This window comes from Uranotaenia lowii, unplaced genomic scaffold (assembly GCF_029784155.1).
Source record: "Uranotaenia lowii strain MFRU-FL unplaced genomic scaffold, ASM2978415v1 HiC_scaffold_154, whole genome shotgun sequence".
Taxonomy (NCBI): domain Eukaryota; kingdom Metazoa; phylum Arthropoda; class Insecta; order Diptera; family Culicidae; genus Uranotaenia; species Uranotaenia lowii.
In genome coordinates this window covers 6902-32988 of record NW_026597566.1, presented here as the reverse complement: position 1 = coordinate 32988, position 26087 = coordinate 6902, and the positions used below count along the sequence as shown (strand labels likewise).

Sequence of the window (26087 nt, the reverse complement as noted above, 5' to 3'; positions counted from 1 at the left end):
CATCAACCTAATAAAAGCGCCGGCTTAAATCCCGCCTCCCCGAATGGTTTGAGTATTGGCTTAACGAATTCGATTGACAGTTGCCGGCAAAACGAAACCACGTTTGTTTTTGTTATTTTTGTTCCTCTCTATCTCCTTCGCCATTTATACAGCGAAAAGTGATCGTGCATGGTCGCACACACGAGGTGGCTTTTGAAAAGTTTTCTTTTATTGAAAAACGTGAATTTAGTGCAAACTAGAAGATTTCAGAATGGCTAAATTTCGTTCCAAGCTGAAGAAGAAGGTAGGGAGCAAACGGTGGGCTCGGGGTACGGCTTCGTCGTCGAATCCGGAAACGAACAAGCACCGAGCCAAGGCGAAGGGGCGATTCTTCCAATCGAATCTGAGCTTGGCTCCAGCTCCGGCTGCAGATGGTTCCCCGGCCAGTCGCCTAACTTTGGAAGCAGTTCTGAAGCACGATGCAGTCCAGTCCTATAGCGGTGGGGCCAAGGCGGACAAGGGTGGCCCGACCGTGAACGATATAGCGGAAAGTATGCGATCGTTCAGTATGAACGAGATCCTGGAGGGTGCGGATGGAATGACTGAGTCCCAGCTAGGAACTTTCAAGACGTTTCAAACATTTGCCTCGAACTATAGCGCCTGTAGTAATATGAGTTTCAAAAAGCTGTTGAACAATTTTCGAGCTGATTCTCAGCTGCAGAAGGACATGTTGGCTATTTTGGCTGCCTTGACGGAAGTCTTGAAGGAAAAGGGTGGCGGCCAAAGTAGCACCGAGTATTTTCTGGCGTTGATGGAAACGATTGAAGCTACCAAGGAAGAAAACGACACGGTGGCAGCCGTTTCACTTTTGGCCATGGGAATCAAATCAGTACCGGAAGCTGTTCTGAGGAAGAAATTCTCCGAAACGGCTCAGTCCTTGTTGTCACTGTTGGAACGGTTTGCCGAAACCGATAATCAAAATGTGATGCGCAGTGTGATCGGATGTTTGTCCGTTTTGCTGCGTGCCCAGGAATATTCACAGTGGAAGCTCTCGTCGACGGTTAAATTTCTGGATGCAATTTTGGCCTTTGTCATTCACAGCAAACCAAAGGTACGCAAAGCAGCTCAACATGCGGTGGTGGCCATCATCCATGGCAGTTGCTTCATGCTGCCGCCGAAGCCGGGTAAGCACGGAAAATTTCAATAACCTAGATCATCTTTATATAAGTACTAATAAATATATTTTTTTAACATAAAAATAACAGACAAGGAGGAAGACGAGGATAAAATGTGCGACGAAGAGCCGACAAAACTGTTGGTCAAATGCCACCCTATCGGCGGTCGGGTAGCCAAGTTCTGCGTGGGCCAGTTTAGCCCGGAAAATATCGCCAACAACCAGACGGTTGTGCTTCACACCTTGGGACTTTTGCACAATGCCCTCGCAGGGTTTTCCAAGGACGACATCAAGTTGGTGGCCGAAAGTCTGCTTTCGATCATGACCGCCACCAATGTGCTGATTCGGACGAACTGTTTCCAAACCTTCCATTCGCTGTTCTCTTCCAGAACAGAAAATCTTACCCCGCCGCTAGCCGGTAAATTACTTGCGGCACTCTACGATTATCGTCCGGACAAATCAGACTGCAAGCAGATTATCGCGTGGTTAGCTGTACTTAAGGAAGGTCATCTTTTCTTGGCCAAGCACAATCTTACCATGTGCAGCAGTGCATTGCCCCGATTTGTGGAAATTTGCGTACGAGATTTCTGGGGTTCCGACAAAATGGAAGTCGTTTCAGCTGCTTCCAATTCGTTAAAAGATATTCTGTACGAATGTGTACAACCGTGTTGTGAAGATGAGGAAGTCGAGAAGCACCGTGTCCCGACTGACCGGGTGCTGAAAAGTATCGCGGAAACCCTCAACTCAGCACCATTTGGTCATGCTTCCAATCAAGTGTTAATTATAATGGCTATTTCGTTCGACATTGCTGGCAAACATTTCGGAGAAACCTTGGCTCCAGCCCTTAAAACCTTAGGAAACCGTTACGATCCACAATCGTCCTCTCGCATCCAAGTTGAACACGCAGTTCTTCAAGCAATCGGTTCCATGGACACAGGATTGGTCCTACAATGCATCCCACTGGCAGAGGAATCCGGTAAAATTGATCTGGAGCGAACCTGGTTGCTTCCACTACTTCGAGAAGGACTCAATCAATCGCGGTTGGAAATATTCAACAACGTCATCTTGAAGCTAGCCTACCAATGCTATATGCTGTGGAACAAATTCAAAGAGTCCGATAACAAACACCAGGCTCACATTTTCGAACTGCTCAGCTGTCAACTTTGGGGTCTGTTCCCTGGTTTCTGTCGTCGGCCTAAGGATGTTACTAACTTCCGTTTGATAGCAAAAACTCTCGGTACAGTCCTGAACGAAAATGCCGACTTCCGAGCACCCATACTGGACGGTCTTAAGGAACTCATCATCCATCTCGAATCAGACAGCGACAAGGCTGAGGTTGGCAAATATGCCAAAAACTTCCTTCCTCGTCTGTTCAACATCTACACCACAAAGCCCAAAGGCAGCTATGAGAACGAAGTTCGCCAGACCACATTCGAGACCATCAAAGCTTTTCTTTCGATTACACCTAGACCGATTCTCGAAGAAATGCACAGCGTAGCGGTCGAATCGATGACCTCCAAAGCTCCGGGAACGTTCATCTACGATATGTTGTTCGACATCGTCGAACAGCTGTCCCTGTACCAATCGGCGGAAAAGCTAGACGACATCTACCAACGATACATCACGGCCATTCTGAAACGAGACAAAACTCAGGAAACGGTCGCCAAAACGAATGCCAACGTTCGCCGCCAAATGAAGAAAGCCTTCAAACTGTTGCGCGAAATTTTGGCCTCCGATAATGGGGGGTGCGTCGAATTTGTCCAGAATAAACGGGGCAACATTGAAAAGCTCCTGTTGGGAACGCTCCATTCTACCTTTGACGGCATTCAGGCACCACGTTTGGCGTAAGTTTTCTTTAAATTTAAACTAAACATTTATTAAAACTAATTTCAATTTACAGCTGTCTCAAGTTGATGATCGAAAAGAATCCGGACAGTAAGATCGGAAACAAAATCATCACCCGAACCGTACCGGAAGCAATTGCGTCCTACAATGTGGAAGCCGTCAAGCAGGAGAATCTGTCTAACGATCTCATCGAAATGGTCGGCAACATGTATAACGTGAGTAGGAACAAATTGCATTTAATTATCACAGGGAAAAAGTCACATTTTGGGTTTTAATGTTTTAGACGTTTATTCTGAAAGAATTTTACTCTTTGAATTTGAATGTTTGTGTCAGGTTTTGTCTATCATCGCGTTTTTAGGTGAATTGTCGTTTAAAAATCATGGATCAAAATCAGCCATTGCTAACTGATGAATAAACAAACTTACAGCAAAATTGAATTTAAATCAATTTTGTATCCTTCACTCAAATAAGCCTTCAGAGAGCTTCGAGATATTATGTTGCTTTGGAAATCCTACACTCAATAATTTTTGAAAATTGATAAACAAATTCTAACAATTTCACGCTAGACCAAAATAGGGGTGGCTCCAGAGAGTAGAATTATTCTACTCTCTGGAGCCACCCCTATTACAGGCATTGTCTCTTGGAAACAGTAGCCCTCCGTTGTTTTGAAAAAGAAATGATTTGTTGAAAAAAAAAAGATAAAAACACAAAAAAAAAAGATTCAAATTCAAAAGCAAAAATTATTTTAAAAAAAGATTATAAGGTACACCGGGGCAAGTGCAAACTCGGGGCAAGTGCAAACGTTCAACTTTTCTCTGTTACAAAAAAAGTAAAAAATATTTCTTCTTCTAGAAATTGTTGTTTAGACCCAAACAAACAATCTGACATAGATAAACTAAACTTTCTTTAAATTTTTCACTAAAAACGCGGCACTGTTTGATCACTCACGAGTTCAAGTACGTACTAGACATGAACAGTGTGTTTTTGTTTTGCATATTTTGGCTACAAAAAAGGGCATTCAAATCCGAATTTTCGTTAAAAGGTGAGTGTTTGAGATCGATATTCAAGTGAAAACAGAAAATTTATGATAAATTTTCAGTACACCCCGAAAGTTGTGAAAATAATATTCGCTCTTGTTAACCCACACTGCGGGGCAAGTGCAAACGACACTACCGGGGTAAGTGCAAACGCACCTTTAAGCCATGTAACATCAGCCATTTCAGAAAATTCATCACCAAAATGGTTCAGCATTATATTAAAATGGTCAGAAGGGGTATCCAAAGTGTTGTATCTGAAGCGGATGTTCAAAGTTCCGTAATGCATCAGTAAAAGAGGGACTTTTGCTTTAAACACCAGTCACCAAAAATGAAGTTCCAAAAAGTTATCAATATTGCAAGAAAACAGCAAATATATTAATAAAAGTTGATAAAACGTACCGGCACATGTATTCAATTCATTTTAGGACCGATACACTGACTCATCTGTAAATTGGTTTGGAAAAAGTATTGCGTTTGCACTTGCCCCCATAAACGGGGCAAGTGCAAATTTTGAAATTTTTCCACAAAAGCACCGTTACTTTTTACCAACATTTTTTTATTTTTCACTTTCAGCGGGAATTTGTTGAGAACTATTTTAGTGATGCAACGAACGATAATTGATAATTTTTGAACTTATACATATTTTTTAGGACATGTGAAAGTTGAACTATGGTGAAAACCGTTTGCACTTGCCCCGGTGTACCTTATCAAAAAGTTACAAAAACCACAAAAGTAACAACAATGACAAACATAGCACAAAGGGCAAAAATTACAAAAAAAAACAAAATTGACAAAAATGATAGAAGATCAATTACCTCTATCATTGTTGTCAATTTTGTTGATAAAAATTACAAAAATAACAAAAAAGGGAAAAATGATTAAAAGATAAAAAACATGACAAAAATTATTAAAATTTTAAACGTCTTTATATCTCACATTAAAATAAACAGGAATAAAATTGCCAATTTTTTTTTTCATTTCATAACGATATTGAACAATAATTTCTTAATTTCGCTTATTTCAGAGCGAAGGTAAAATCAACGAGTTCGTGGACATGTTGATCGCGGGCTTCACCGGCGATAGTGCTCTGATCTGCAACACCATTTGGGTGCTGAAGAACGTTCTGCAAACTTTTACCGGCACCCTTAAAGTGGACACGCTACGCTTCATGCTGGAACAGGTGCTCACATTTGTGGTCGGCAACAACCGCAGCGAGGTCGATGCCGCACTGAACTTCCTGCTCATCTACATCAAGATTCTACCGATCCCGTTGGTCACAAACTATCTGGCGTTGATTGTGAAAGCTCTTTCGAAAATGGTTGCCGATACCAAGCGCCACTGTCGGTTGATTGTGGGGTACACGTTGACACGGCTGTGTAAACGATTCGGAGCGGATGAGATTGTTAAGTTGGTTCCCGGTAACGATGAAACCACGCACAAGCGGTTGAAGAAGATTCGAAAGGATCTGGCGCGGGCCAAGCGAAATAAGCTGGAGGATTCGAAGAAAAAACGAAAGGGAGCCGACAGCGATGACGATGATGATGTAGATGACGAACTGGCCGGGCATTTAGAGAAGAAGAGTTTGACGTGAGTTTGTATTTGTCCGTGAATGGAAAACAGGTGCTAAAGGGTTGATTTCGCTATTTTAGGATCGATGATATTCTGGCAGATTCCGATTCTGATTCAGACTCTGGTGTGGAGGACGAAAAGAAGGCTCGTAAAAAGATGAACACTTTCATCAAGGAATCTCCGGACAATATAGTTGATTTGGCGGACTTGGATGCCATCAGCAAAATTACAAGTAGGACAGCAATTTGAAAATGTAGAATTAGATCAAAATTGAAAAATGTCTTTTCATTTCAGCATCCCGGCCAATGGATCAATCGGAACCGGGTACATCAGAACAGGGCCGAAAGGCGTTTGCTAAAAAGAAGGACGCCAATCGTGGCTTTGCCACGGCATCCGATGGCCGTCTGATCATCGAAGATATCGAAGACTACTCGGATTCGGACGAGGACCCGGATGAGAACGTTGGCTACAAGGATAAGGCCAAGAAGCGAGTTTACGATCAGGACGATAGTGACAGTGACGACGATGAAGACGATAAGAAAGAAGCAATGGATGAGGATGAAGGTCCTTCTAGGAAGCGTAAGGCCATGGAAGCGATGAGTATGCGGTCGGGTATGAGTGGATATGTGGCCGGCGGCAAGGGTATCCATCGACCGGTGGCAGCTTCCGTTAAGTCTGGCTACAGCAGCAAATCGGTGAAATCGAATAAGAGTGCTCGGACGGCCAAATCGTATGCGTCCACCGGTACCGAGTACAAGAGCAAGAAGGCTCAGGGCGACATGTTGAAGAAGGGCAAACACGAACCCTATGCGTATGTTCCGCTGAGCAGGAATTCTCTCAACAGGAGGTATGTATTAATGCAGCAAAGTGCGAACGGAAGGAATTTCGGGTGTTCAACTTCCCTTTTTAGATTAATTTCCAAAACAGTTAAAAGAATTTTTCTCAGTCTTTATTTTAATATTACAATTTTTGATTCAGAACTCTAAATTATACCACTATCACTATACCAATATGTATGTATGTGCTATTTTTTTTTAATTTTAAATTTATTTTCAGAAAACGTGCAAAAAATTCTGGCCAATTCAAGAGTATTGTGAAGGGTGCCAGGAAGGGGGCCGCGGCCGGCGCCAAGAATCGCCTGCTGAAGAAGAGTGGTGGTTCGAAGAAATCATCCTAAACTCGGACACATATGTGGTAAGTGTAGTTATAAAATTTAAATTTTTTTATTGGATTTTTAAATATGATTCAATAGTATTTTTATGCTATTACACGTCGCAACGTGTGGAAATATATGGAAAACATGTAAATACATTCTAATACAAAATAAACACACAAACAAATAGCACGATGCTGCTCATTGGTCCGAAAGCCTGAATCGGTTGCAATTTTCCTGTTACATAGGAGGAGTGAAGTCTTCGATTGATTGCATGAAAAGTCTACCACTGTCTTTGAAGATGGGTTCGCTTCCATTCTCCATCCGGATTTGTCCCAACCATAGTCTCTTCGATGAAATCCATACGGTTTTCATGATCTACTAAAATCACGGTTCGAGTACGACTGCCATAACCTTCACTGGGGTGTCGCACGTTTATATGTGCTAACATCTCCGCACAATCCGGTGCCCGGCGACTCAGTTCGGCATCTGGGAAGTATCTAAAAAAATAGAGGAAAATAAGTTTTTTTTTTTCTTTCGAAAATTCTTCTGAATATACTTTTCGTTACTGCTCAGCAATTGCAGCAGATCCTCCACCAGCTCGTCTTGCCCATTTACGTCCAGCTGCCTTCCCACCAATTCCTCGAATCTCTTCCTTCCGTAACGAACTTTTTGTAGTGGCACGTCCAGAGTACTATTCCCGAATCCTAGCGCCCCGTCCAGCGGACAATTATCGATCTTATGGGGAGAATTGCTAGCATGCATTACGGAAGCTTCTGACCTATCCAGTTGCACCGAGACGAAATTGAACGGACCGTAGTTGTCATTTGCCAGCAAGCCCTTGCTGTACTCCACATTCGTCTGACTCCCGCTCAAATAGTTAGCCACTATTGGCCCCCGACCCACGGTAACATTAGGCTTGCTATCGCCCGTAACGTTAAGTAGGGCACCAACTTTGATAATGCCATCGAGACCACTAGCCCCGAGCCAGGTTCCACCCTCTCGGCCGGGTTCCATATCACGACCCCCAATCACATGGGGACTCTCGACCCAGGGTCCTGCTTCCAAAGCCGGCCTAGCGTAATACTCGTCCCTATTGGAAGCCACTATCAGTCGGTACTGGCCGGCAATCGGTTTCCCATTATTGTTGACGAAGATGAATAGAATGCACATGATCAAAACGTTTTTGAGCAATTACTCTTGAGTATTTTACGGTAAAAAGTTTTTGGAAAAAAATCTGGAAGCTGAAATGAGAGAAAAAACACAAAAATTAGCAAATCATTGCTTAGTTCTACTGGTGGGTGAGATAATTCTACACCAGTCGTGTCCCAGACGCTAGGAAGGTATTCACAGTTCTGATTTTGGTGTTTTGGCTTTCTAAACTGAAGGTGCTTGCCCGAGATAAACAGACAGACTTGTTTATCGTCCTGTCATCTCTGGCTTGCTTGCTATCCGAGCTTGTTGATATAGATATGGTAAAGGTTGTTTTTTTTTCTATTATCCAACGTACATACCTTGACCGTGAAAACGGTGGAGGCATCATTTGGAATAGTTGTGCTGATGCTGATAAAGGAAGGAACGATAAAGATAATCAACCTTCCGATCGAATTTGCAGTTTCTGCAAATGCTATCATTCGATAGTTGATAAATATGTTTGGCATAGAATAAGATCTTTGGGTGTTCGTTTGGAATGAGTTCAACAGGTCATTTGTTTGATACAATCTTATTCGGAATGTCGAACTCATGTGAGAGAGATTTTGTTGTCGAAATGTCATAGGTTTTGAAATTAAAAAATATCAATGAATTTAATTTTAAAGAAAACAATTTTGCGACAGACAGAAGCTGCAATTTTTAGCCAATATTGTTGAGCAGAAAAAACTGACTGACCAAATCCGTCATTTTTTTTTTCAAAACAGTTGGAAAAATACTTTAAAATACGGCTCAGGCCGTCTTAAATCAGATTCGATCTCCCTATTTCTATACGAATCTATTAAAAAACGTCCAAAGTCATAAAAATGATGAAAAACACGACATGCCTTATACCATCAAGACGCCATTCACCGCCCAGTTAAGCGGTTTTTCAACTTCAAACATGTGTAATAAAAAAACGACGGCAGATTTTTATTCGCTTTCTTTTCCAATACATCCCAAAACTGCTCTACTTTAAATAAAAAAATTAGTGGAATGCGAAAAATGTACGCTTTTCAAAATAATTAACTAAACTTTGGGGTGTTCAACTGGCCCTATTACCGCCCACTCGACTTTTTCGGGTATCGATAATGTTTTCAAGGAAAAACTATCTAAACAACACGGAAACTGTTCTTTTTAGTATTTTCCATGCAACGAGCTGTCAAAACCATATTTTGGCTCTTTAGAGAATACATTTTGTGAATTTTTTTCCGCAAATTTAGTACAAATTTTAACAAAGTGCGTTGACTGACAAAATGATGATTCCCGGCAAACAACCTCAAGTAACCGGTTACTTTCAGCAATAAAACATCATTTTCTAACATAATCAAACTATATGCTTCTTACAATTTACACATTTGGCACAATACATGCGTTAAAAACAAAGAAATTGTGCGTGGCCGGTCATTAGGAACCCACACTTTTTTTTATACACCAATTACCGCCCATCACTAAACGCTTCAAAAAACAACAACTATTGAAAAAATCGAAATTTTTTTTATGCAAATCTATTCTACGAAAATAAAACTATCGTTTCAAGTTGATTTTAGGTCCAATATGTACTATCTAGTAAACAAAAACCCTTTTTGCCCTAGGAGTACAGTAATGCTTAGTTCGCTAACAGGCGTCGAATTCAATAATTTGACCGGAAACGAAAAACCAAATATTTTATTTCTGGCTATATTTAGCATAATTAAGTGATGTTTTTTCAGTGAAATGGTCGAACAATGATGCCGACACAGAACACAGGTCTTATATTTGGAGAAAACATCCCAGTTTTTTTCAAAATACACACAAAAGGGTGATTTCGGGCGGTAAATGGTGTCTGGGCGGTGAATGGCGTCTTGATGGTAATTGTCTATTTATCAACTTGTCAAATGATCAAATTATTTTAAATAGGTTAAGTTTTTATTAAAATTGAGATGCTTAGGATCAGCGGGGTGCAAGTACCCAAATGATAGTTTCAAAATTGTCAAGGTGTTAATATATTTCATATATTTTTAGAATCAGTTTACTTGTAAAGTGGCGTGGCGAAAAGAAACGCGTGTAGTTTGGTTGAAGTAAAAACTTAGAATAGAATTTATTAGCTGCCGAGCAGGTTTTTATACCCGACAGGAAAACATATTGCTTGGATACAGTTTGTTTATCTTGACAACGGATTCATAGGTTACTATAATTTATCATAAACTCAACACTCCTCCTTAACCTATGATTCCTTCTTAAAATCTGCCACCAGATTCCCTCCTGGGTCGTTTGCCTGTCTTGGTTTCCTCGTGGCCGTCGAGGATTTCGCTACTCCCATCGTCTTGAAGACCATGATGGATTTTCGAGTATCTGGATCTCCTCCCCAATCGGCATCCGCATAACCTTTTACCACTAGCTTCGCCTTGTATCGCTGGTGTCGACCATCGGATTTTCGTTTCCGCTTGGAAATGCGCTTGTTTCGAATCGCCGTCCTGCCTAGATCCGTTTTCAGCAAGCCCGTTCACTTCTTCCTGCATGGCCACATTCACACGCCCTATAGCGTCGGTGCAGTTTACTGGCTCGTTCTCCTTTTCGTACTGTAAAGGACCAAGACCAGTAACAAGACTAAAACAAACAAAGTCTTTATACTTGCCTGGGAAAGCGCGCTCCCTACCGCTGTGCCTCGACCCTTGATGCTCATCAGCTGGTCTTGTTTTTAGTTGCGGCGGGAGCGCAACATCAGTCTCCACCACACTTGGCTCAGCTTCTGGATGATCATCCTGCAATGTTTCGACTTTTGGCTCGCGATCCGGAACCACACTTAGGTTCTCGGCTGATTTGGAATCACATCGCAGAACAATTCCATTGATTCTTCTGATGTTTCCGCTGGAATCGACTTCGCCGGTTTCCCTTGGCTCAACCGGTATAGCCCATCTGTCTCGGATCCAGATGCAATCACGTCACCATCTTCATCCAGGACCTCGCAACGACCGGCTCGGAACACCACCTGCAACCCTTTGTTGCAAATTTTGCTGAAGGACAGAAGGTTGATTGCCAGATCGGGAACTAGAAGAACATCGCGTACTTCGATGGCACCTTCTTCAAGCACCATAGTGACGTTGCCCCTGACAACAGATTGTATCGTCTCGTTGTTTGCCGTGCTAATGGAGTGCACGAAATTTTCTTTCTTGATGAAACCATCGTCACACTTGGTCATGTGGGAACTGGCCGCCGAATCAAAAAACCGCGCACAGAGCCTTACCATTCGAACCACCAGGATTGTTCGAAGAACCTTGCTTTTCAGGACAATTAGCTGCATAATGGCCTGGTTGATTGTAGTTGTAACAAACGATGTTCCTTCTCGCACCATAAATACCCCTCGCATGCCGAAACTTTTGATTCGTGTACAGGGCACCTTCATCGCCAGAGCTCGTCAATGGCCACTTAACGTCTTGAAGAATCTTCGTTTTGATGGCATCGGACGTCAGCTCCATTCCCGACGCTTGAATGCCCATTATCATCGGGGCATAGTAAGCCGGAAGACCCTTCAGCAGGAAAGATGCCAGCCACTGATCGTTAACCTCGAAACCGATTTCACGCAGGCTGTCGGTTGTCGTAACCAACTCATCGATGTAATCCTCCACGTTCTCAAAATCTTCCAGTTTGACCGACGTCAGTTTGTCCAGTAATGCCTTCTCCAGCTTGTTCAAGGCCTCTTGTGCTGTTTCCGCGTTCCTCACCAGATTAAAGTTGCTCTTCTCGATGCTCAGGCAAATGGCAGCTAACGCTCGCTCGTCCATATCCACATCGTCGCCATCTCTCGGTTTGACGGCACGCCACGACCCTTCTCGGATGAGAATCATCTTCATCGAAAAGGACCAAGAAGAGTTGTTGATCCGTCCCTTCAGCTTCTCGATAGCCGGCAGGCTCACCGCTCCTGCTGCTGCTTGAGCCACTGCCGCTTCCTTCGTTCCGGGGACCATCACCTCTGGGAAGAACCATCTTGGGAAAACTTCACTTTTCTTGAACTTCTTTGACCAAACTATTCTGGGCCCATCATAACCACTTGTAAAGTGGCGTGGAAAAGAAACACGGTTGGTTGAAGTAAAAACTTAGAACAGAATGTATTAGCTGCCGAGCAGGTTTTTATACCCGACAGGAAAACATATTGCTTGGATAAAGTTTGTTTATCTTGACAACGGATTCAGGTTACTATAATTTATCATAAACTCAACAAGTTTTGATTCAATCGAAAAAGTGTTGAATCTGAGTTTTGTACCAGATGTAGGTAGAGAGGTGAAGAATTGATATGTATAAATACTTAACTCAAAATTGATGATTTTGACACTTACTTCTCTTTGATCCAGAGGGCCACAAATATCTTTTTTTTAATGTATAATGATTCGAATGAACTAAATTTGAATTATGCAAACTTATCCGAATTTCGAAATGCAAATTGGCCGATAGAATGTCGGTAATATGCGATTGGATTGATTTGTCCTAAAACAGTCAAATATATACACCAAGGTTTTTTTACACTGATATAAATTCCTACCGCGTAAAAAAAACCGTGTTAATTCCCGAAAATCGTGTAAAAAAACCATGTTAATTCCCGAAAACCGTGTAAAAAAAACCTTTAGATCCTAGAGCTGGCCATGAGAAAAAAAGTGATCGGTTGTGTTCATGACAGCTCCGTGAAAATTATCTCGATAGATTTTTTTCACTATGGAAGCGTTATTTGAAAAATACGAAATTGGACCATGTGAAGAAGAAAGAAAGATTTGAAAACAAGTTCTCAAGAAGTGTATCTGTATTTATTCAAATTTGGTTATGACGTTACTGAAACTCGCTTCCGGTAAATTAAGCGCTACCAGATCGGCCAACAAAAGAGTCCTGTTATCCTGTTATGCAGCCTCGGTGAGCCCGTTCCGATCTATTTTGTATTAGGCTGATCTTATTTATTAAGACAGCTCATTTTTTCTTGTTATTTCATTCTACAACATTTCTCCCTTTATAATGTTGTTGATCAAGCATCATAAATTAAAGTAGTAATGGATTTGAGAAGTCATGAAAGTAAGTAATTACGAAAGAAAACTGAGCAGAATTTTACCGGATTTGAAAATTTTGTGCACAGAAACTCAATCATGTACGCGTCCTCTCTAGATTTTTTGTGAGCTGATATTAAAAACTTTGTGAAAGTATGTTCTGTAGGATGTGATATTACACATCCGCCCAACCCGACATTTTCGAGTGCAGTTTCCGATAGAAAGATGTTCAATTTTATACGCCAATTAGCGTTAAAAATTTATGTGATCATTAAACTTTGAGAATGTTGTTGAATTTTTAAGCTCAAGATATTTTTTTAGGATTATTTAAAAACCAGTGAATTTGAATCTTTCGTTCAAATATAGAATTATTTTAAATGGAGAACTTTAATGATAATCCATGCTTGAAACTTACTATTTTAATAATGTGAGAATAGCTGATCTACAGAAACCCAAATGTAATATTCTATATTCTAATTATTATTGCGGTGAGTATAATGTTGGTAGGTATCGTAATTTCCTAATTCCTTAACAGCATTTAATGTATCAATATTCCATATATACTTTCCCAAATGACATAAATTCATATTTAGGTCTTTACATATTCAAAATATTATATGAAGCGTTTGGTAGGGATCTCCACGCTTCATTCCGCCCCTGTATCCTGTATCTTTTGCGGTTTTCATCACATGGTTGGCCTGGCCGTAGTAATATCTGCAATGCATAGGAATATGTAACAGATAATACGCTGAAAAGAAAAATGATAGACGCAAGTCTTCAATTTTCCAGGATGCCTACATGTTTTGGCCATGTTGATGTAAGAAGAAGAAGAAGAAGAAGAAGAAGAAGAAGAAGAAGAAGAAAACCGTGTAAAAAAACCTTTAAATGTCTGCAGTTCTGAAACTGGAAACAAAAGGACATGTAACTTGACACTTGAGACCTGAGACTTGAGACCAGACAATTGAGACATGAGATCTGAGAAGTTGGGAAAATCTTAGCTATGAGACTAAGAACGTGATACATGAGACCTGAGACCTGAAACCTGAGAACTGAGACATGGGACATAAAACCTGAGACCTGAAACATAAAACATGAGACCTGAGACATGACTATTTTCTCTAAAAAACCGTGTTAATTCGCGAAATCCGTGTAAACAAACCGTGTTAATTCTCGAAAACCGTGTAAAAAACCTTGGTGCACATTCAACTTTTTTTAAATATTTAGATTTGAGGTAGACCGGGGCAAGTGCAGCAAATGCTTAAGCAAATTAAAAAGCAAAAAGACAATCCTTATAAAAAGATTCTAAGAACGAAAAGCGAAAGAAGTTGGCGAACATACAAATTTGTAATGAATAAATATTCACGAGAAATAAAGCTGGTTAAAAATCGATCAATTGAAGATGAGCTGGAAAGAAATCAAAATAAATAATGGAAAACTGCTATGGAAAATAATAAAACGATTGGTAAGTCCAAATGCTGCAAAAGAAAATTCGGTCTCGTTTGACGGGGTTGAAATCACGGATGAAACTGAAATTGCAGAGAAGTTTAATGACTTCTTCATAGACAGTGTCGTGGAAATCCATTCCAGTATTCCGACAAGTTCTTCATGGATCATATTGTCTGCAATGGTGGAAGTTTCAGTTCATTTGAAACAATAAGTTGTCAAGAATTTGATGAAATCGTGAAAAATATAAAATCGACAACGTCGCTTTGAAAGTTTTTAAGGATTCTCTACCGGTAGGTACTAGCTAATCAGTTGACACAAATTATAAATACGAGTCTACGAATAGGAATAATACCTTCTACATGGAAGCATTCGACTGTTGTTCCTATTGAAAAAGAGAAAATTGCACGAGAGGCTAAATTATATCGTCTGATAAACGATGATGGAAATACCTACAAGAAAAGGTTTTGGAGCTAGCAGTTAAAAAGCAATTTCTACGTTTTATTGAGTCAGAAGGAATATTGATCAACGAGCAATTTGGATTCAGAGGCAGCATTGAACGGAGTCTCCAGTGAGCTTGATACATACTTCGAAATTGGAAGACCAATATTGAATACGGTAGTTACACAGATGCCGTGTTTCTGGATTTCAAGAGCGCTTTTGAAACGATTGATCGGTTAAGATTGGTGAACGTTTTGGAAAGAATAGGTACTTAACTGGTTTAAAGACTACTTGAATGATAGAATGCAAAGAACAAAATATAAATCATCATATTCACGATATAGAGAAAATAATCTAGGGGTCCCCCAAGGAAGTGTTCTGGGTCCCTTATCATTCATATTGTACATCAATAACATGAAACACTGTCTACGTTATGGTTGTCTCAAACTGTTTGCAGATGATTCAGTCTCCTACTGGAGTGGTGATAACTTAGAGCTCGTTATCCGAAAAAAAAATTGTGTCTGAATCTTAATAAAATCAGCTGGATGGTTATCGGTGATCTTCAAATCAGGGTGTGCTCAGAATTGCGAATTGATGATTGTGCTATCGAAAGAGTGCGTCAGGTCAAATACGTCAGGTCAAATACTTGGGAAAACAAGTTGACGAAAAGCTGAATTTCATAGCACATAATGACTATACACTCAGAAAATAGCCATAAAATATGACATACTTTACCGAATCAGCCGCTATATGACTTTCTGGCAGGGCAGTCGGACTATGACATCGCCAAGAAATTCAATGCCGACCGGTGCAGAAGGATTCGTCTGCGCGAAGGAATACGATCTTATCGGGCCCGTAAGCAACCAAACCGGACATTGAAGAAGAATGTAGAAGCCAAAGGACGGGCCCGGAAGTTATACAACAAGTTCTAACGCTGCCCGTGGCGTAGAGGATAGCCTTCAAGTCTTCTAAGCCAGGGGGTATGAGATCGAATCCCGGTCACGGCATACATAGTACACTTTTCGGTGGGTTGGTGGTTTTAGCATTTGTAAGATGCTAGCCATCATATCCTCGGAGGAGTTACGGTTAGAATTAAGAAAAAAGGAATCTCTTCGAGGAAACATCATGTTTCATTGAGATCCTGCTTTATCCTTCCTCTATCATTATCTATATCTATATAAAAAAAGTACGACGAATGCATCCTCATGGATGACGAAACGTACGTGAAGATGGTTTTTGGGCGGCTTCCTGGCCAAAAATTTTACAAAGCCACTGGTCGGGGTGTAGTCCCCGCCAAGTTCAAATTCGTTTTTGCCGATAAGTTTGCAAGAAAGTATTTGATCTGGCAAGGTATTTGCAGCTGCGGACGAAAAACCCCGGTTTTTGTGAAAAACAAGACTATGGACTCCGAAATGTACAAGGAGGAGTACCTGAAAATCGTTTTTTTTCGTACATAAGATCTCACAAAGAACCAGTAAAGGTTTCGCCAGATTTGGCAAACTGCCACTACAGCAAAAAGGTACTACAGGGGTATCGAGACAACTGGGTTGATTTTGTCGAAAAGAACAAAAGAACCAACCCAACTGCCCTCAATTCCACTCTATCGAAATTTTTTTGGGGAATTGTCAAGCAGAAGATGAAGAAGAATGGTAGGACGATTCGGGATGCAACTAAGATGAAGAGATTGTGGAACAAAATGGCCGCTGAGATCAGCGTATAGGGTGTCCAAACTATGATGAGTGGTTCTCGACGAAAAATTCTAAATTTCATCAAAACAATGTTGGAATATTTTTTTTATTATTTTTCCTTTAAAGTGCAATAAAAACCCTTCATTTTGAGTTCAAAACATTTTTATTCCGTTTACATAGCTTCGAAAAAGACCCTTTTTAAAGCGTCCAGATTTTGGGTAATCCATACTTTATTAAAAAAAAATGATCAAACGCTCTCTTTTCTACAACGGACAAGGGAATCTTAAAAATGACCCCCCATTGTTTTGGAGACACTTTAAAAAAAAAACGAAACGCAACGATCCCTGTAGATGCAAGTTTCAATGGCGTTACTTCACGTAACATAACTGAATCCACGAACATGTTCGCCGATTTTTTCCAAAGTGTCTTAAGTTCCTCCGACATTGTAGCAAACAACAACTACCTAGCCTCCATACAATCCCATGACGTGAACTTACCTTTGCCTTGCCTCACCGAGCAGGGAGTATACGAGCAATTGTCCGCAGCCGATCCATCTAAAGGTCCCGGTCCAGACAACATAACTCCGACGGTTTTGAAACATTGCGTTGCATCACTAGCTGCCCCCATTTGCTGTCTTTTCAATCGTTCACTGAGAGAAAGGGTATTTCCAAGCGTCTGGCGAATTGCGGCCATCGCTCCTATCTACAAATCGGGAAATACCTACTGCGTCGAAAACTACCGACCAATTTCGCTTCTGAGTTCGATCTCCAAAATTTTTGAAGTTCTCATACATGGACGACTGTACGATGCTGCCAAACCATTGATCTCAGATTATCAGCATGGTTTCGTTAAAAAAAAGGTCAACTGCCACCAATTTAATGTGTTACGTGAGCTCGTTAAGTAACACTCTGGAGGAAGGTTGTCAAGTTGATTCTATTTACATCGATCTCGCGAAGCCGTTCGACCGTGTTCCGCACAGGATATTAATAGCAAAGATGGATCAACTTGGCTTTCCAACCTGGTTGCTCGAGTGGGTTTCGTCGTACCTATCACATCGCCACTCTTTCACGAAGCTAAAAAATACATGCTCGAAGACATTTGCCACCCCGTCAGGAGTTCCTCAGGGAAGTCACCTGGGACCGCTGTTTTTCATCATTTTCGTGAATGACTCGTGTGCCACGCTTCAATCGGATACGCCTGTACGCCGACGATCTGAAGCTGAAAGGTCGTCAGTAAAGTTGATTGCCTTGCCTTGCAAGCCGATATTGCTAGACTTGATAACTGGTGTCATCTAAACGGAATGCTGGCTAACGCTAAAAAATGTTAGGTTGTCAATTTTTCCCGTGCACGTCGTTATCAATTTTGAATACCAGCTTGGCGGAGAGAGTCTGGAGAATGTGTCTTTATTCTGGACTTAGGTGTGAAAATTGATAACAACGCTTACATTTGCCGAGCACATTGCGCTTACCGCTGCAAGGATTTGCAATTCTCGGATTTCTGCGTCGAAAAACATGTGATTTTGATGACATTTACGCTTTGAAAGCAGTTTATTGCTCTCCGGTACGTAGCATCTTGGAGCATGCTGCACGGGTGTGGGCTCTCTATCAGAGCGCACAATGCTACCGCCTCGAACATGTTCAGCGTAGTTTTGTTAGGTACGCTCAACGTCGCCTTCCTTGGAATGAACCGCTTCGGCTTCCATTATATGAGCAAAGATAAACCTAGCCACACTCGAAAAACGCCGAACCGAACTGCAGCAAATCTTCATCTGTGATGTGTTAACCTACCGCATTGACTCAGCATACATTCTCCAACGGGTCAATATGTATGCAACGCCAGTTTCTCTGGATACCTTACCACCGTACTACCATCCGATAGATAAATGTTGTAAACGTTTCAATTTAGTAGACGATCCGTTCGATTTTAACATGAGTAAGCGTAGTTTTAAATTAGTTTTCCCTTAGTTTTTAAGATATTAGTCTGCATGGTAATTTAACCAAAGACAAATTAATAAAAAAAAGTTCACTCGTGTTGGGAAAAACTGGTAGAAATTTTGACTCTTATAGCACATATTGAAAATTTTAGTATGTCATTTAAGAAAAAGGGCTTAGTTGCATCAAACTTTGTTTTTGAAGGAAAATCAAATGAAAACGTTTGAAAATTTATTTTTTTATGTTCTAACGCATAAAGCACCAATTGCAGTAATTTTTACATTTTTTTTTGTCGAAAATTGTTTTTTAAGGAAAAGCAGGTTGCTGCATACATATAGGGGTGAAAATACTACAAAAAATTCTACTAACTGAAATTGTAATAATTAATGTTTTGATGGATGGAATTTTTAAATTAACAAACACGTGATGCAAAACAATCATGTTCCAGCATATGGAAACAAATGTTACATGTATAAATGTTGTATCTAACCCTGCTATTGCATGATGCTCCGTTTGACGGTACGTACAGAGTTCAACTTTGTGTGGGTGTCATATTTCGCGAATATTTTTGTACCTCCGTTTTGTAATCGGTTGACGATATCTAACTGGGTCAACATTCACTGACCGATAGCAGAGAGGGACCATCTCTAATCTTTTTCCACTTATTTGGTACGTTGCGACCGAAAGTCATCGGTTGACGTAGCCACACTGCAGTGATTAGAAATCAATGTCTAGGGGAATGTCAAGGGGTTGTAAGTTGTCCTAGATAGGTAAAACAATTGACTTATATCATACCTTTGCAAACTGTAAAACGTTTCGAAGTGCGAGAAAAGAGGTTCAACGATCTCGCGACTTTCGACGAATTGTTTTCCCTTTCCTGAATTGCATTCATAAACATAAACAGCCTTATCAATAAGTAAGTCCTAGAACGATCGGCCAGGACTGTCAAGCGGCCCGCGTGCATTCTACACCAGATCTATTTGGCTAGTTTTTTTTTTCTGTTTGACTGCTGCATCACTGTCAAGTTCAATGCCCCGCAAGTTCGCGAGTGGCCGTTTGTAGTTGGGTGGTTGGCCACACACAACAAACCTTAGAAGAGTTGTGAGCAAGTAGTTTAAAAAATGCCCACAAACTAACTAGTCCCAATAAGTGTGTTTACATTCAACCATATAGTTAGGCATATGTTTATTACTGGCGACATTTAAGCTAGCTAAGCCGGCTGCAGCTAGGCGACCTTGAATGGGTTGATTGAACTGCTGCCAACTGCATCACCAACTAAACTACTAGCTAGCCTAGTAGTCCTATGCATTATTAGTTTGAATGAATGCATCAAAACCCTCTAAACTCTTCTACCATACCATACGTACCTACATATGCAATAATAAGAAGTGCACAGCTGTGAGTAACAAAAAATGCCAGTGACTGATTTAGAATATTAGATGTTCACGCGGGTGTGTGTACGTGCTAGTAAAAGGGCTAAGGCTGGGTGAACGAACGCGAAATATTATTTCATGTTTAATTCAACAGGGGATTCTGAATCATCTATCAAAAATATTTGTCACTTTCAGTTAACAACCGGCTAGCAAATGTTGACTTTCTATGGAATTGAGCTAGTTGAGCACTTGCATATCATGCTTCTAATCGAAACTTTTTTTTCCAATTTCTGATGAGACTAATTAAAATATAGTTCAAAATCAAATCTTCAACGTTCTACTTACATACATTTCATCATGACTTCACTTTTTTGAAAAGCTTTAAATCGTTCATTGATATCAAGTTTCTGGTTGATTTATTCGTTAGTGTATTTTTTTTCATAACAGCGGAATCCTTTGTTGTATAGAAATGTTAAAATTTACAGGCCATTGTTAAGAAATTATCTTCCAATTTTTTTTTGTTTAAATTACAAGATCATATACATAATTAAGAAATCAATAATCAATAAATGGGCTTGTGATATAGCTCAGTTGGCAAGTCTGTTGTCTCCTGAGCTGATGTCCACGAGTTCGAGCCCAAGAGTAAACATCGAACACAGTTGTACCGGATAAGTTTTTCAATAACGATCCGCCAACTGTAACGTTGATAAAGTCGCGAATGCCATAAAGATGGTAAAACGACTATAATCGAAACAAAAAAAAAATCAATAAAACAGTCGAACACAAAATAGATATTTGTGCAATTCAGTGTTAAAAGTAAACACTTCGACACTGAAAACAGTAGCGAAAAGTGCTACTTTTCAGCACTGAATTCAGTGTCGAGAAGTACATTTCACGACCTACTTGATCATAAATTTTCAGCCGTTGGCATGGTATACAACCTGTTATTTGTTGACATGCGCTTGTGTAGGTTTATTAATGAATTTTGAAGAAATTTTTCCGAATTTGAATAAAAATGTTTATGCAACTTATTGCAAAACTCAAAAAGTAGCACTTTTTGACATTGTTTTGGAAATTGTATTTTATAGTATTTCCCAAATCAATACAATATAGACACAAATCTAATTATTTTCAAGCGATTTTCATCAGATTTGGGAGGCAAACAAGATTTGACATATGTAACAAGCTGATATTCGCGTCACCGGGTGGTGGTCGATCAACCTGCGAATGCGCCGGTTCTTCAACATCAGCAACAACAGCCCTCACCTCGGAAGTACCGGTGACGACCGCTGCCCAAAAAATGATATCAAGATCGTCATAGGGAATTTTAACGCTCAGGTTGCCCAGGAGGATGAATTCAAACCGACAATTGGAAGGTTCAGCGGAAGAGGTAGCGAGTCCAAATTTTCCTGGAGAAAATGCGCCGCCTGGAGGAGGAGTAGCTCGAAGAGGTGCATCGTTCCCAGGAAACACCTATCACAAATTTCTATCAGAAGCTTAACGCGAAATGTGCCGGGATAAGGTCGGAGGCATCCTGACGGACTATCGTGCGGTGATCAAAAGGTGGAAGCAACACTTCGATGAATACCTTAACGGCGCACATGTAAGAGACCGGGGACAGCGGGGGAAGGTACATCGCCGGCGTAGTCCAGGAAGAAGTGGAGCCACTTACAACGATGAGTGAAATTAAGGAAGCCATTCCCCAGCTGAATAGCAACAAGTCGGCTGGGAAGGATGGCATACCAACTGAATTCACCAAAATGGGCTCGCACAAGTTGGCCGATCGCCTGATTGTTGATGGTCCAGATCTGGGGCACAGAACAGCTACCGAAAGAGTAGAAAGCAGGGATAATATGCGACGAATTGGACTGTGAGAACTACCGAGCGATAACTGTCCTCAAAGCCGCATACAAAGTGCTGTTCCGAATTCTACTTCGTCGCCTAACGCCACAGGCAAACAGATTCGTGGGAAGTCATCAGGCCGGCTCCATGGAGAGTCGTTCTATGAAGGACCAGATCTTAACATTACGTCAAATCCTAAAAAAAATCCGTGAACACTAAGTCCCTACGCACCATATATCTATTCATCGACTTCAAAGCCGCATACGATACGATCGATCGTGGCGAGCTATACATCTATGAGCTGTGTATCCGAGACTGACCGAGCCCGCTTTTCCAGTAATAACAAGGTCACGATCGACGGCGACAAGCTGCGAATGATTAGCTCTCGCACGAAGTGCAATGACGAAGTAGATGACGCTCATTAAACCGATTATCCTATGTGGCACAAGACGTGGATATTGCTCGATGAGGACCTGCACACACTCGGAGTTTGCGAGCGACGAGTGTTGGGAATCATCTTTTGCGGCGTACAGGAGAACGGACTGCGGAGGCGAAAGATGAAACACGAGCTCACGAAATTCTACGACGAACCCAATATCCAGAAGGCAAAAAGGCCCATTTCAATGAGCGGCTCAGAGCCGTTCGTTTAAATCAATGAGCCGGTTCATTTGAGCGGTTCAAAATTGAGCCGTGTCACGCAGCTCAACACTGAGATCGATCACATACCACGTGGACAACTCATGGGAGAGGGGTGTTGGAAATGTCCTCGCTTGTCCACGTAGAGGGGGGTTGGCGTTCAAGTCATATCCACTCTCTTTTTTAAGAGCCACGGTTCGTTTGTTCTTTTTGAAGAACTGGTTCAAATGAGCGGCTCTTGAGCGCTCGCGCATCACTACTTCAGCTACTCTCAAACTACTGAAATCCTTCAAGATATGTTTTGTTGAGAAAGAGGACAATCCGCCAAATTAGTTGGAGGGAGACTGACGCAAATTGTGATCGACGTAGGATAAATTAACTGCAATTAAGCTGATAGAGTCCGAAGCTATCAGGTCAGGATGATATTTAATTTTGTTGAGATTCGTCTCATCGAAGTAATCGATGAGATGAATAACAACACACGCATGTTGGTGTTATCATTAACAAACAAATTAGTGTAACTATGGTTCCCTATGAATCTCTAGGGAACAGACTAGTATAAATAGAACGCAAAGTTGAAAATAAAGTCATTCCAGTTTTAACCTTCAAACAGTTAGTTTGTTCTCTCCTTTCCACTCCGAAAGTGCTCCCTGCTGATGGCTCTCAACAAATTTGAATATGAACTTTTAAGCGAGTGTTGCATAAGTATCGAATGTGCGTGAATTAGACCCCCTTCCGAAGTTTTGCCTTAGGGCAGTTACCGGTTTAGGATACGATCTGAGGCCGCACGTGGAGTTAAGGGCGTATGAGTATGAGTATATACGAGTCGACCCATTGGTTCCATGAACCCAGATTAGTTCTGGAGAGACACGGTAACTCGACGTGCCTTGGAACCAATTCGTGAAATTTCTTCTTTGAATTTACCACCTGGGTAACCAACATACAAACACACACCTACAAAATGTGGGCTGTTCAGGTTTTGTTATATGAATGATTCGAAAAAAATATGGTGAATTAGAGTTGACCACTTTTTGATCCGAACACCCTTTTATCAGCCCTCGCACGAAGTGTAACCTGTATATGACGCTCATTAGACCGGTTGTTCTCTACGGGCACGAGACATGGATATTGCTCGAGGAGGACCTGCGTACACTCGGAGTATTCGAGCGACGAGTGTTAAGAACCATCTTTGGCGGCGTACAGGAGAACGGAGTGTGGAGGCGAAGGATGAACCACGAGCTCGCGCGACTCTACGGCGAACCCAGTATCCAGAAGGTGGCCGGATACGCTGGGCGGGACATGTTGCGAGAATGCCGGACGACTGTCCTGCAAAACAGGTGTTCGCTACGAATCCGGTAGGAACAAGACGAGCGGGGGCGCAACGAGCGAGGTGGTTAGACCAAGTGGAGCGTGATCTGGCGAACGTGGGGTGCCCGAGAAATTGGAGAACGGTTGCTATGAACCGAGTGAATTTTAGGAATTATGTTCGTCAAGTTATGTCGTGAGACGGAATACTATGTAAATAATAAAATAACCCTTTTATCAAGTAACGTTTGTATGAGTTCAGCTGCAAGCTCGTAAACACTTGTTCAAAAACAATGTAGCAGATCTCCTACTGGATTTTGAAATTGCAGCAATCTTGCTGCCTTGCAATCTGTGCACAAAATAAAAAGTGCGTCAGATGCGAATCAAGCCATAATAAAAGAAATAACCATAAACCTAAGCTTACCTGAGTATTTTTTGTGATATGTTCACACTCGGAACATCACGCTCCCCCTCTCGGCACTGCGTTCGTGGCCGGAACGCGAACCCGAACCAAAATTCCTGGCGTCCACTCCGGTGCCCCAAAATCTCTCCTCACCGGAACACGAACCTGCAGCAACTAATCCGGCGTAAAAATCTCTTCAGCGCTCGAGGCTGGAAACACTAGCTTGACACGCCTTGATGGGCGACAATTCCCGGCATCAAACTCTGGCCTTTGCTCGGGGCCTGATCACTTACTTCTTATCAGAAGGCCTCTTTTTTGGTGGTTCTTATCGGATCATCCACGCTGGTCCGATTAGACCTCCAAGAGGATCCTTTCCCGAAGCGACTTCCGGAATTCCTGAGTTGAACCCAAAGATGATTGTGGTTACTATGGAAACATTTGGTCAGTTACTTCGGAATGTTTCATTTTTATCTCTCGAGAATGAAGAACGGAATCTCCATTTCAAGAGAAATTTATTACCGCTCGTTCTCTTACCCGATTCTCGGAATGTTGACGGGTTGTCCGCTGTGGATCACAATCCTTTAATTGGCGTTTTCCAAGCTCTTGGGTAGACGCGTCGGGAAAACGTGTGAATTTTTTTCCATTTTTTTCTGTTTGGTCTTATGTCACCTGATATGTGAGCACTCAGAATAAAAACAACCCAAAATTAAGAATGCCCGGGCATCAAAACAAAGTTTAGCTGCCGTTCTTAATTTTGGGCTGCTGTCAACACCCCAAAATAAAAGTTCACAGCTTGAACTGACTGCCCCAAAAATTTATCGTTCGGAATTTGTTTCGTTTCTTGTCGCCACGCTGTTTGATTTTGTTATAAACTCTTTTTCCCAAAAGAAAAAGGAGTGAAAAATCGTTGGCTAGGTATAAAAGATTGAGTACAGTCATTATATTAGTAATAAGTGTTATTCAAAACAATATTTTTCTATTTTCAGCACCATTAATGGCTAAATTTAGGAAAAAAATCGGAGAAACAGACCCACCAATTGAAGGGGCTACCTCAGAAATATAGAAAGGTGAGTGTACAAGTATTCTTAACAGAAGATTTGTAAGTAAAATTAAAACATGCAGTGGAATCGATAGTTGATTATTTTCAATATCTTTTATTCTCAATTTCATTGACAATTTGACCTACTTTTATACTTAAAGAAATTATTAAATTGATCTTTAATTTGAAAAAAAATTTTCTTTGTTTTCCATTTCAGAGATTAAAAAATTCACCATGGGAATAATAAAAAGGCTCCAATAAAACACATCAAAATTAAAGCTAATTTGAATAAAAATAAAAAAAACTTCAAACAACGCCTTTATCTTTTTTTATGAATTATATGCCCATTTGAAATGCTGGAACATAAAATAAATATCGTTTTCTCGTCAGAATGGCTTTCTCGATTTTGGGGTGTGAGAAAGAGCTCGATTCTCAAGTTTGGGAAAATCCTTCCAAACTTATTTTCGTCGGGAGCCAGTTTCATCCGATTTTGCGGCATTACAACTTGGTTTTGGGTTGTAGCCGCCTAGAGTGAGAGACCGGTCGGCGGTATGTGATTTTAGACTTTGGGTTTTTGTGACCCAGTCAATAATTGTAGCTACAAGCCTCCTAACGATTTAAAAACAAATCTCTGGAGCCACTTCCACTATTTTCTCTGGAGCCACAGTCTCTGGTAGCGTTGATAGAGAAAACAATATTTTAAGCATAACCTGCGTCATACAACGATTATGGCGTTGGTGCCTGCGAGATTTTTATTGATATAATTTCATACAGTCTACAATAATATTAGGGGATATGTAGAAATATGAATCTTTAATCTCTAATAGTAATTCAAATTTCAGGGAATGAAATCGTTTTGCTTCAATATTTCTCAAAAGTAGAAATACAAACGGTTCAAAAATATCTGTTCTAACAAAGCTTCTATTTAATTTAATACCCCCAGGATAACATCAGTGCAAGTGTCTGGTCTGGTCTGCAGTCTGGTTTGAGAGATCTGGTGCAAAATTCAGTTGCACTATTTTTCATAATTTT

The 26087-nt window shown here is 41.0% G+C and overlaps 2 protein-coding genes across 5 annotated transcripts; one reads left to right on the top strand and one right to left on the bottom strand.

The window, feature by feature from the left end:
* The first annotated feature begins 141 nt into the window (after nucleotides 1-141).
* Nucleotides 142-25060, top strand: LOC129759414 (RRP12-like protein). Of its 3 annotated transcripts, none has more exons than XM_055756858.1 (8): nucleotides 142-1163; nucleotides 1245-2997; nucleotides 3054-3213; nucleotides 5060-5622; nucleotides 5685-5836; nucleotides 5899-6451; nucleotides 6661-6798; nucleotides 25003-25060. In XM_055756858.1, the coding sequence occupies exons 1-7, from the start codon at nucleotides 251-253 to the stop codon at nucleotides 6779-6781; spliced, it is 4215 nt and encodes a 1404-aa protein (XP_055612833.1). In that variant the 5' UTR covers nucleotides 142-250; the 3' UTR covers nucleotides 6782-6798; nucleotides 25003-25060. The 3 variants fall into 3 exon arrangements, with proteins under 3 accessions (XP_055612833.1, XP_055612834.1, XP_055612832.1); XM_055756859.1 differs by lacking the exon at nucleotides 25003-25060 and adding an exon at nucleotides 6857-6946; XM_055756857.1 differs by lacking the exon at nucleotides 25003-25060 and having other exon boundaries at nucleotides 6661-6946.
* Nucleotides 6800-8239, bottom strand: LOC129759415 (transport and Golgi organization protein 2). 2 transcript variants are annotated; one of them, XM_055756862.1, is made up of 3 exons: nucleotides 8074-8239; nucleotides 7317-8001; nucleotides 6800-7257 (listed from the first exon to the last, which is right to left on the bottom strand). In XM_055756862.1, the coding sequence occupies exons 2-3, from the start codon at nucleotides 7928-7930 to the stop codon at nucleotides 7041-7043; spliced, it is 831 nt and encodes a 276-aa protein (XP_055612837.1). In that variant the 5' UTR covers nucleotides 7931-8001; nucleotides 8074-8239; the 3' UTR covers nucleotides 6800-7040. The 2 variants fall into 2 exon arrangements, with proteins under 2 accessions (XP_055612837.1, XP_055612835.1); XM_055756860.1 differs by having other exon boundaries at nucleotides 7317-8239.
* Nucleotides 25061-26087: the final 1027 nt, after the last annotated feature.

Excerpts from the sequence above, each read along its gene's own strand:
- LOC129759414 (XM_055756858.1), top strand. The coding sequence starts at position 251 with ATGGCTAAATTTCGTTCCAAGCTGAAGAAGAAGGTAGGGAGCAAACGG. Across the intron at positions 5,837-5,898 it reads TGCCATCAGCAAAATTACAA|CATCCCGGCCAATGGATCAA; the intron begins GTAGGACAGCAA and ends TTTTCATTTCAG. Across the intron at positions 6,452-6,660 it reads AGGAATTCTCTCAACAGGAG|AAAACGTGCAAAAAATTCTG; the intron begins GTATGTATTAAT and ends ATTTATTTTCAG.
- LOC129759415 (XM_055756860.1), bottom strand. The coding sequence starts at position 7,930 with ATGTGCATTCTATTCATCTTCGTCAACAATAATGGGAAACCGATTGCC. Across the intron at positions 7,258-7,316 it reads TTGCTGAGCAGTAACGAAAA|ATACTTCCCAGATGCCGAAC; the intron begins GTATATTCAGAA and ends CTATTTTTTTAG.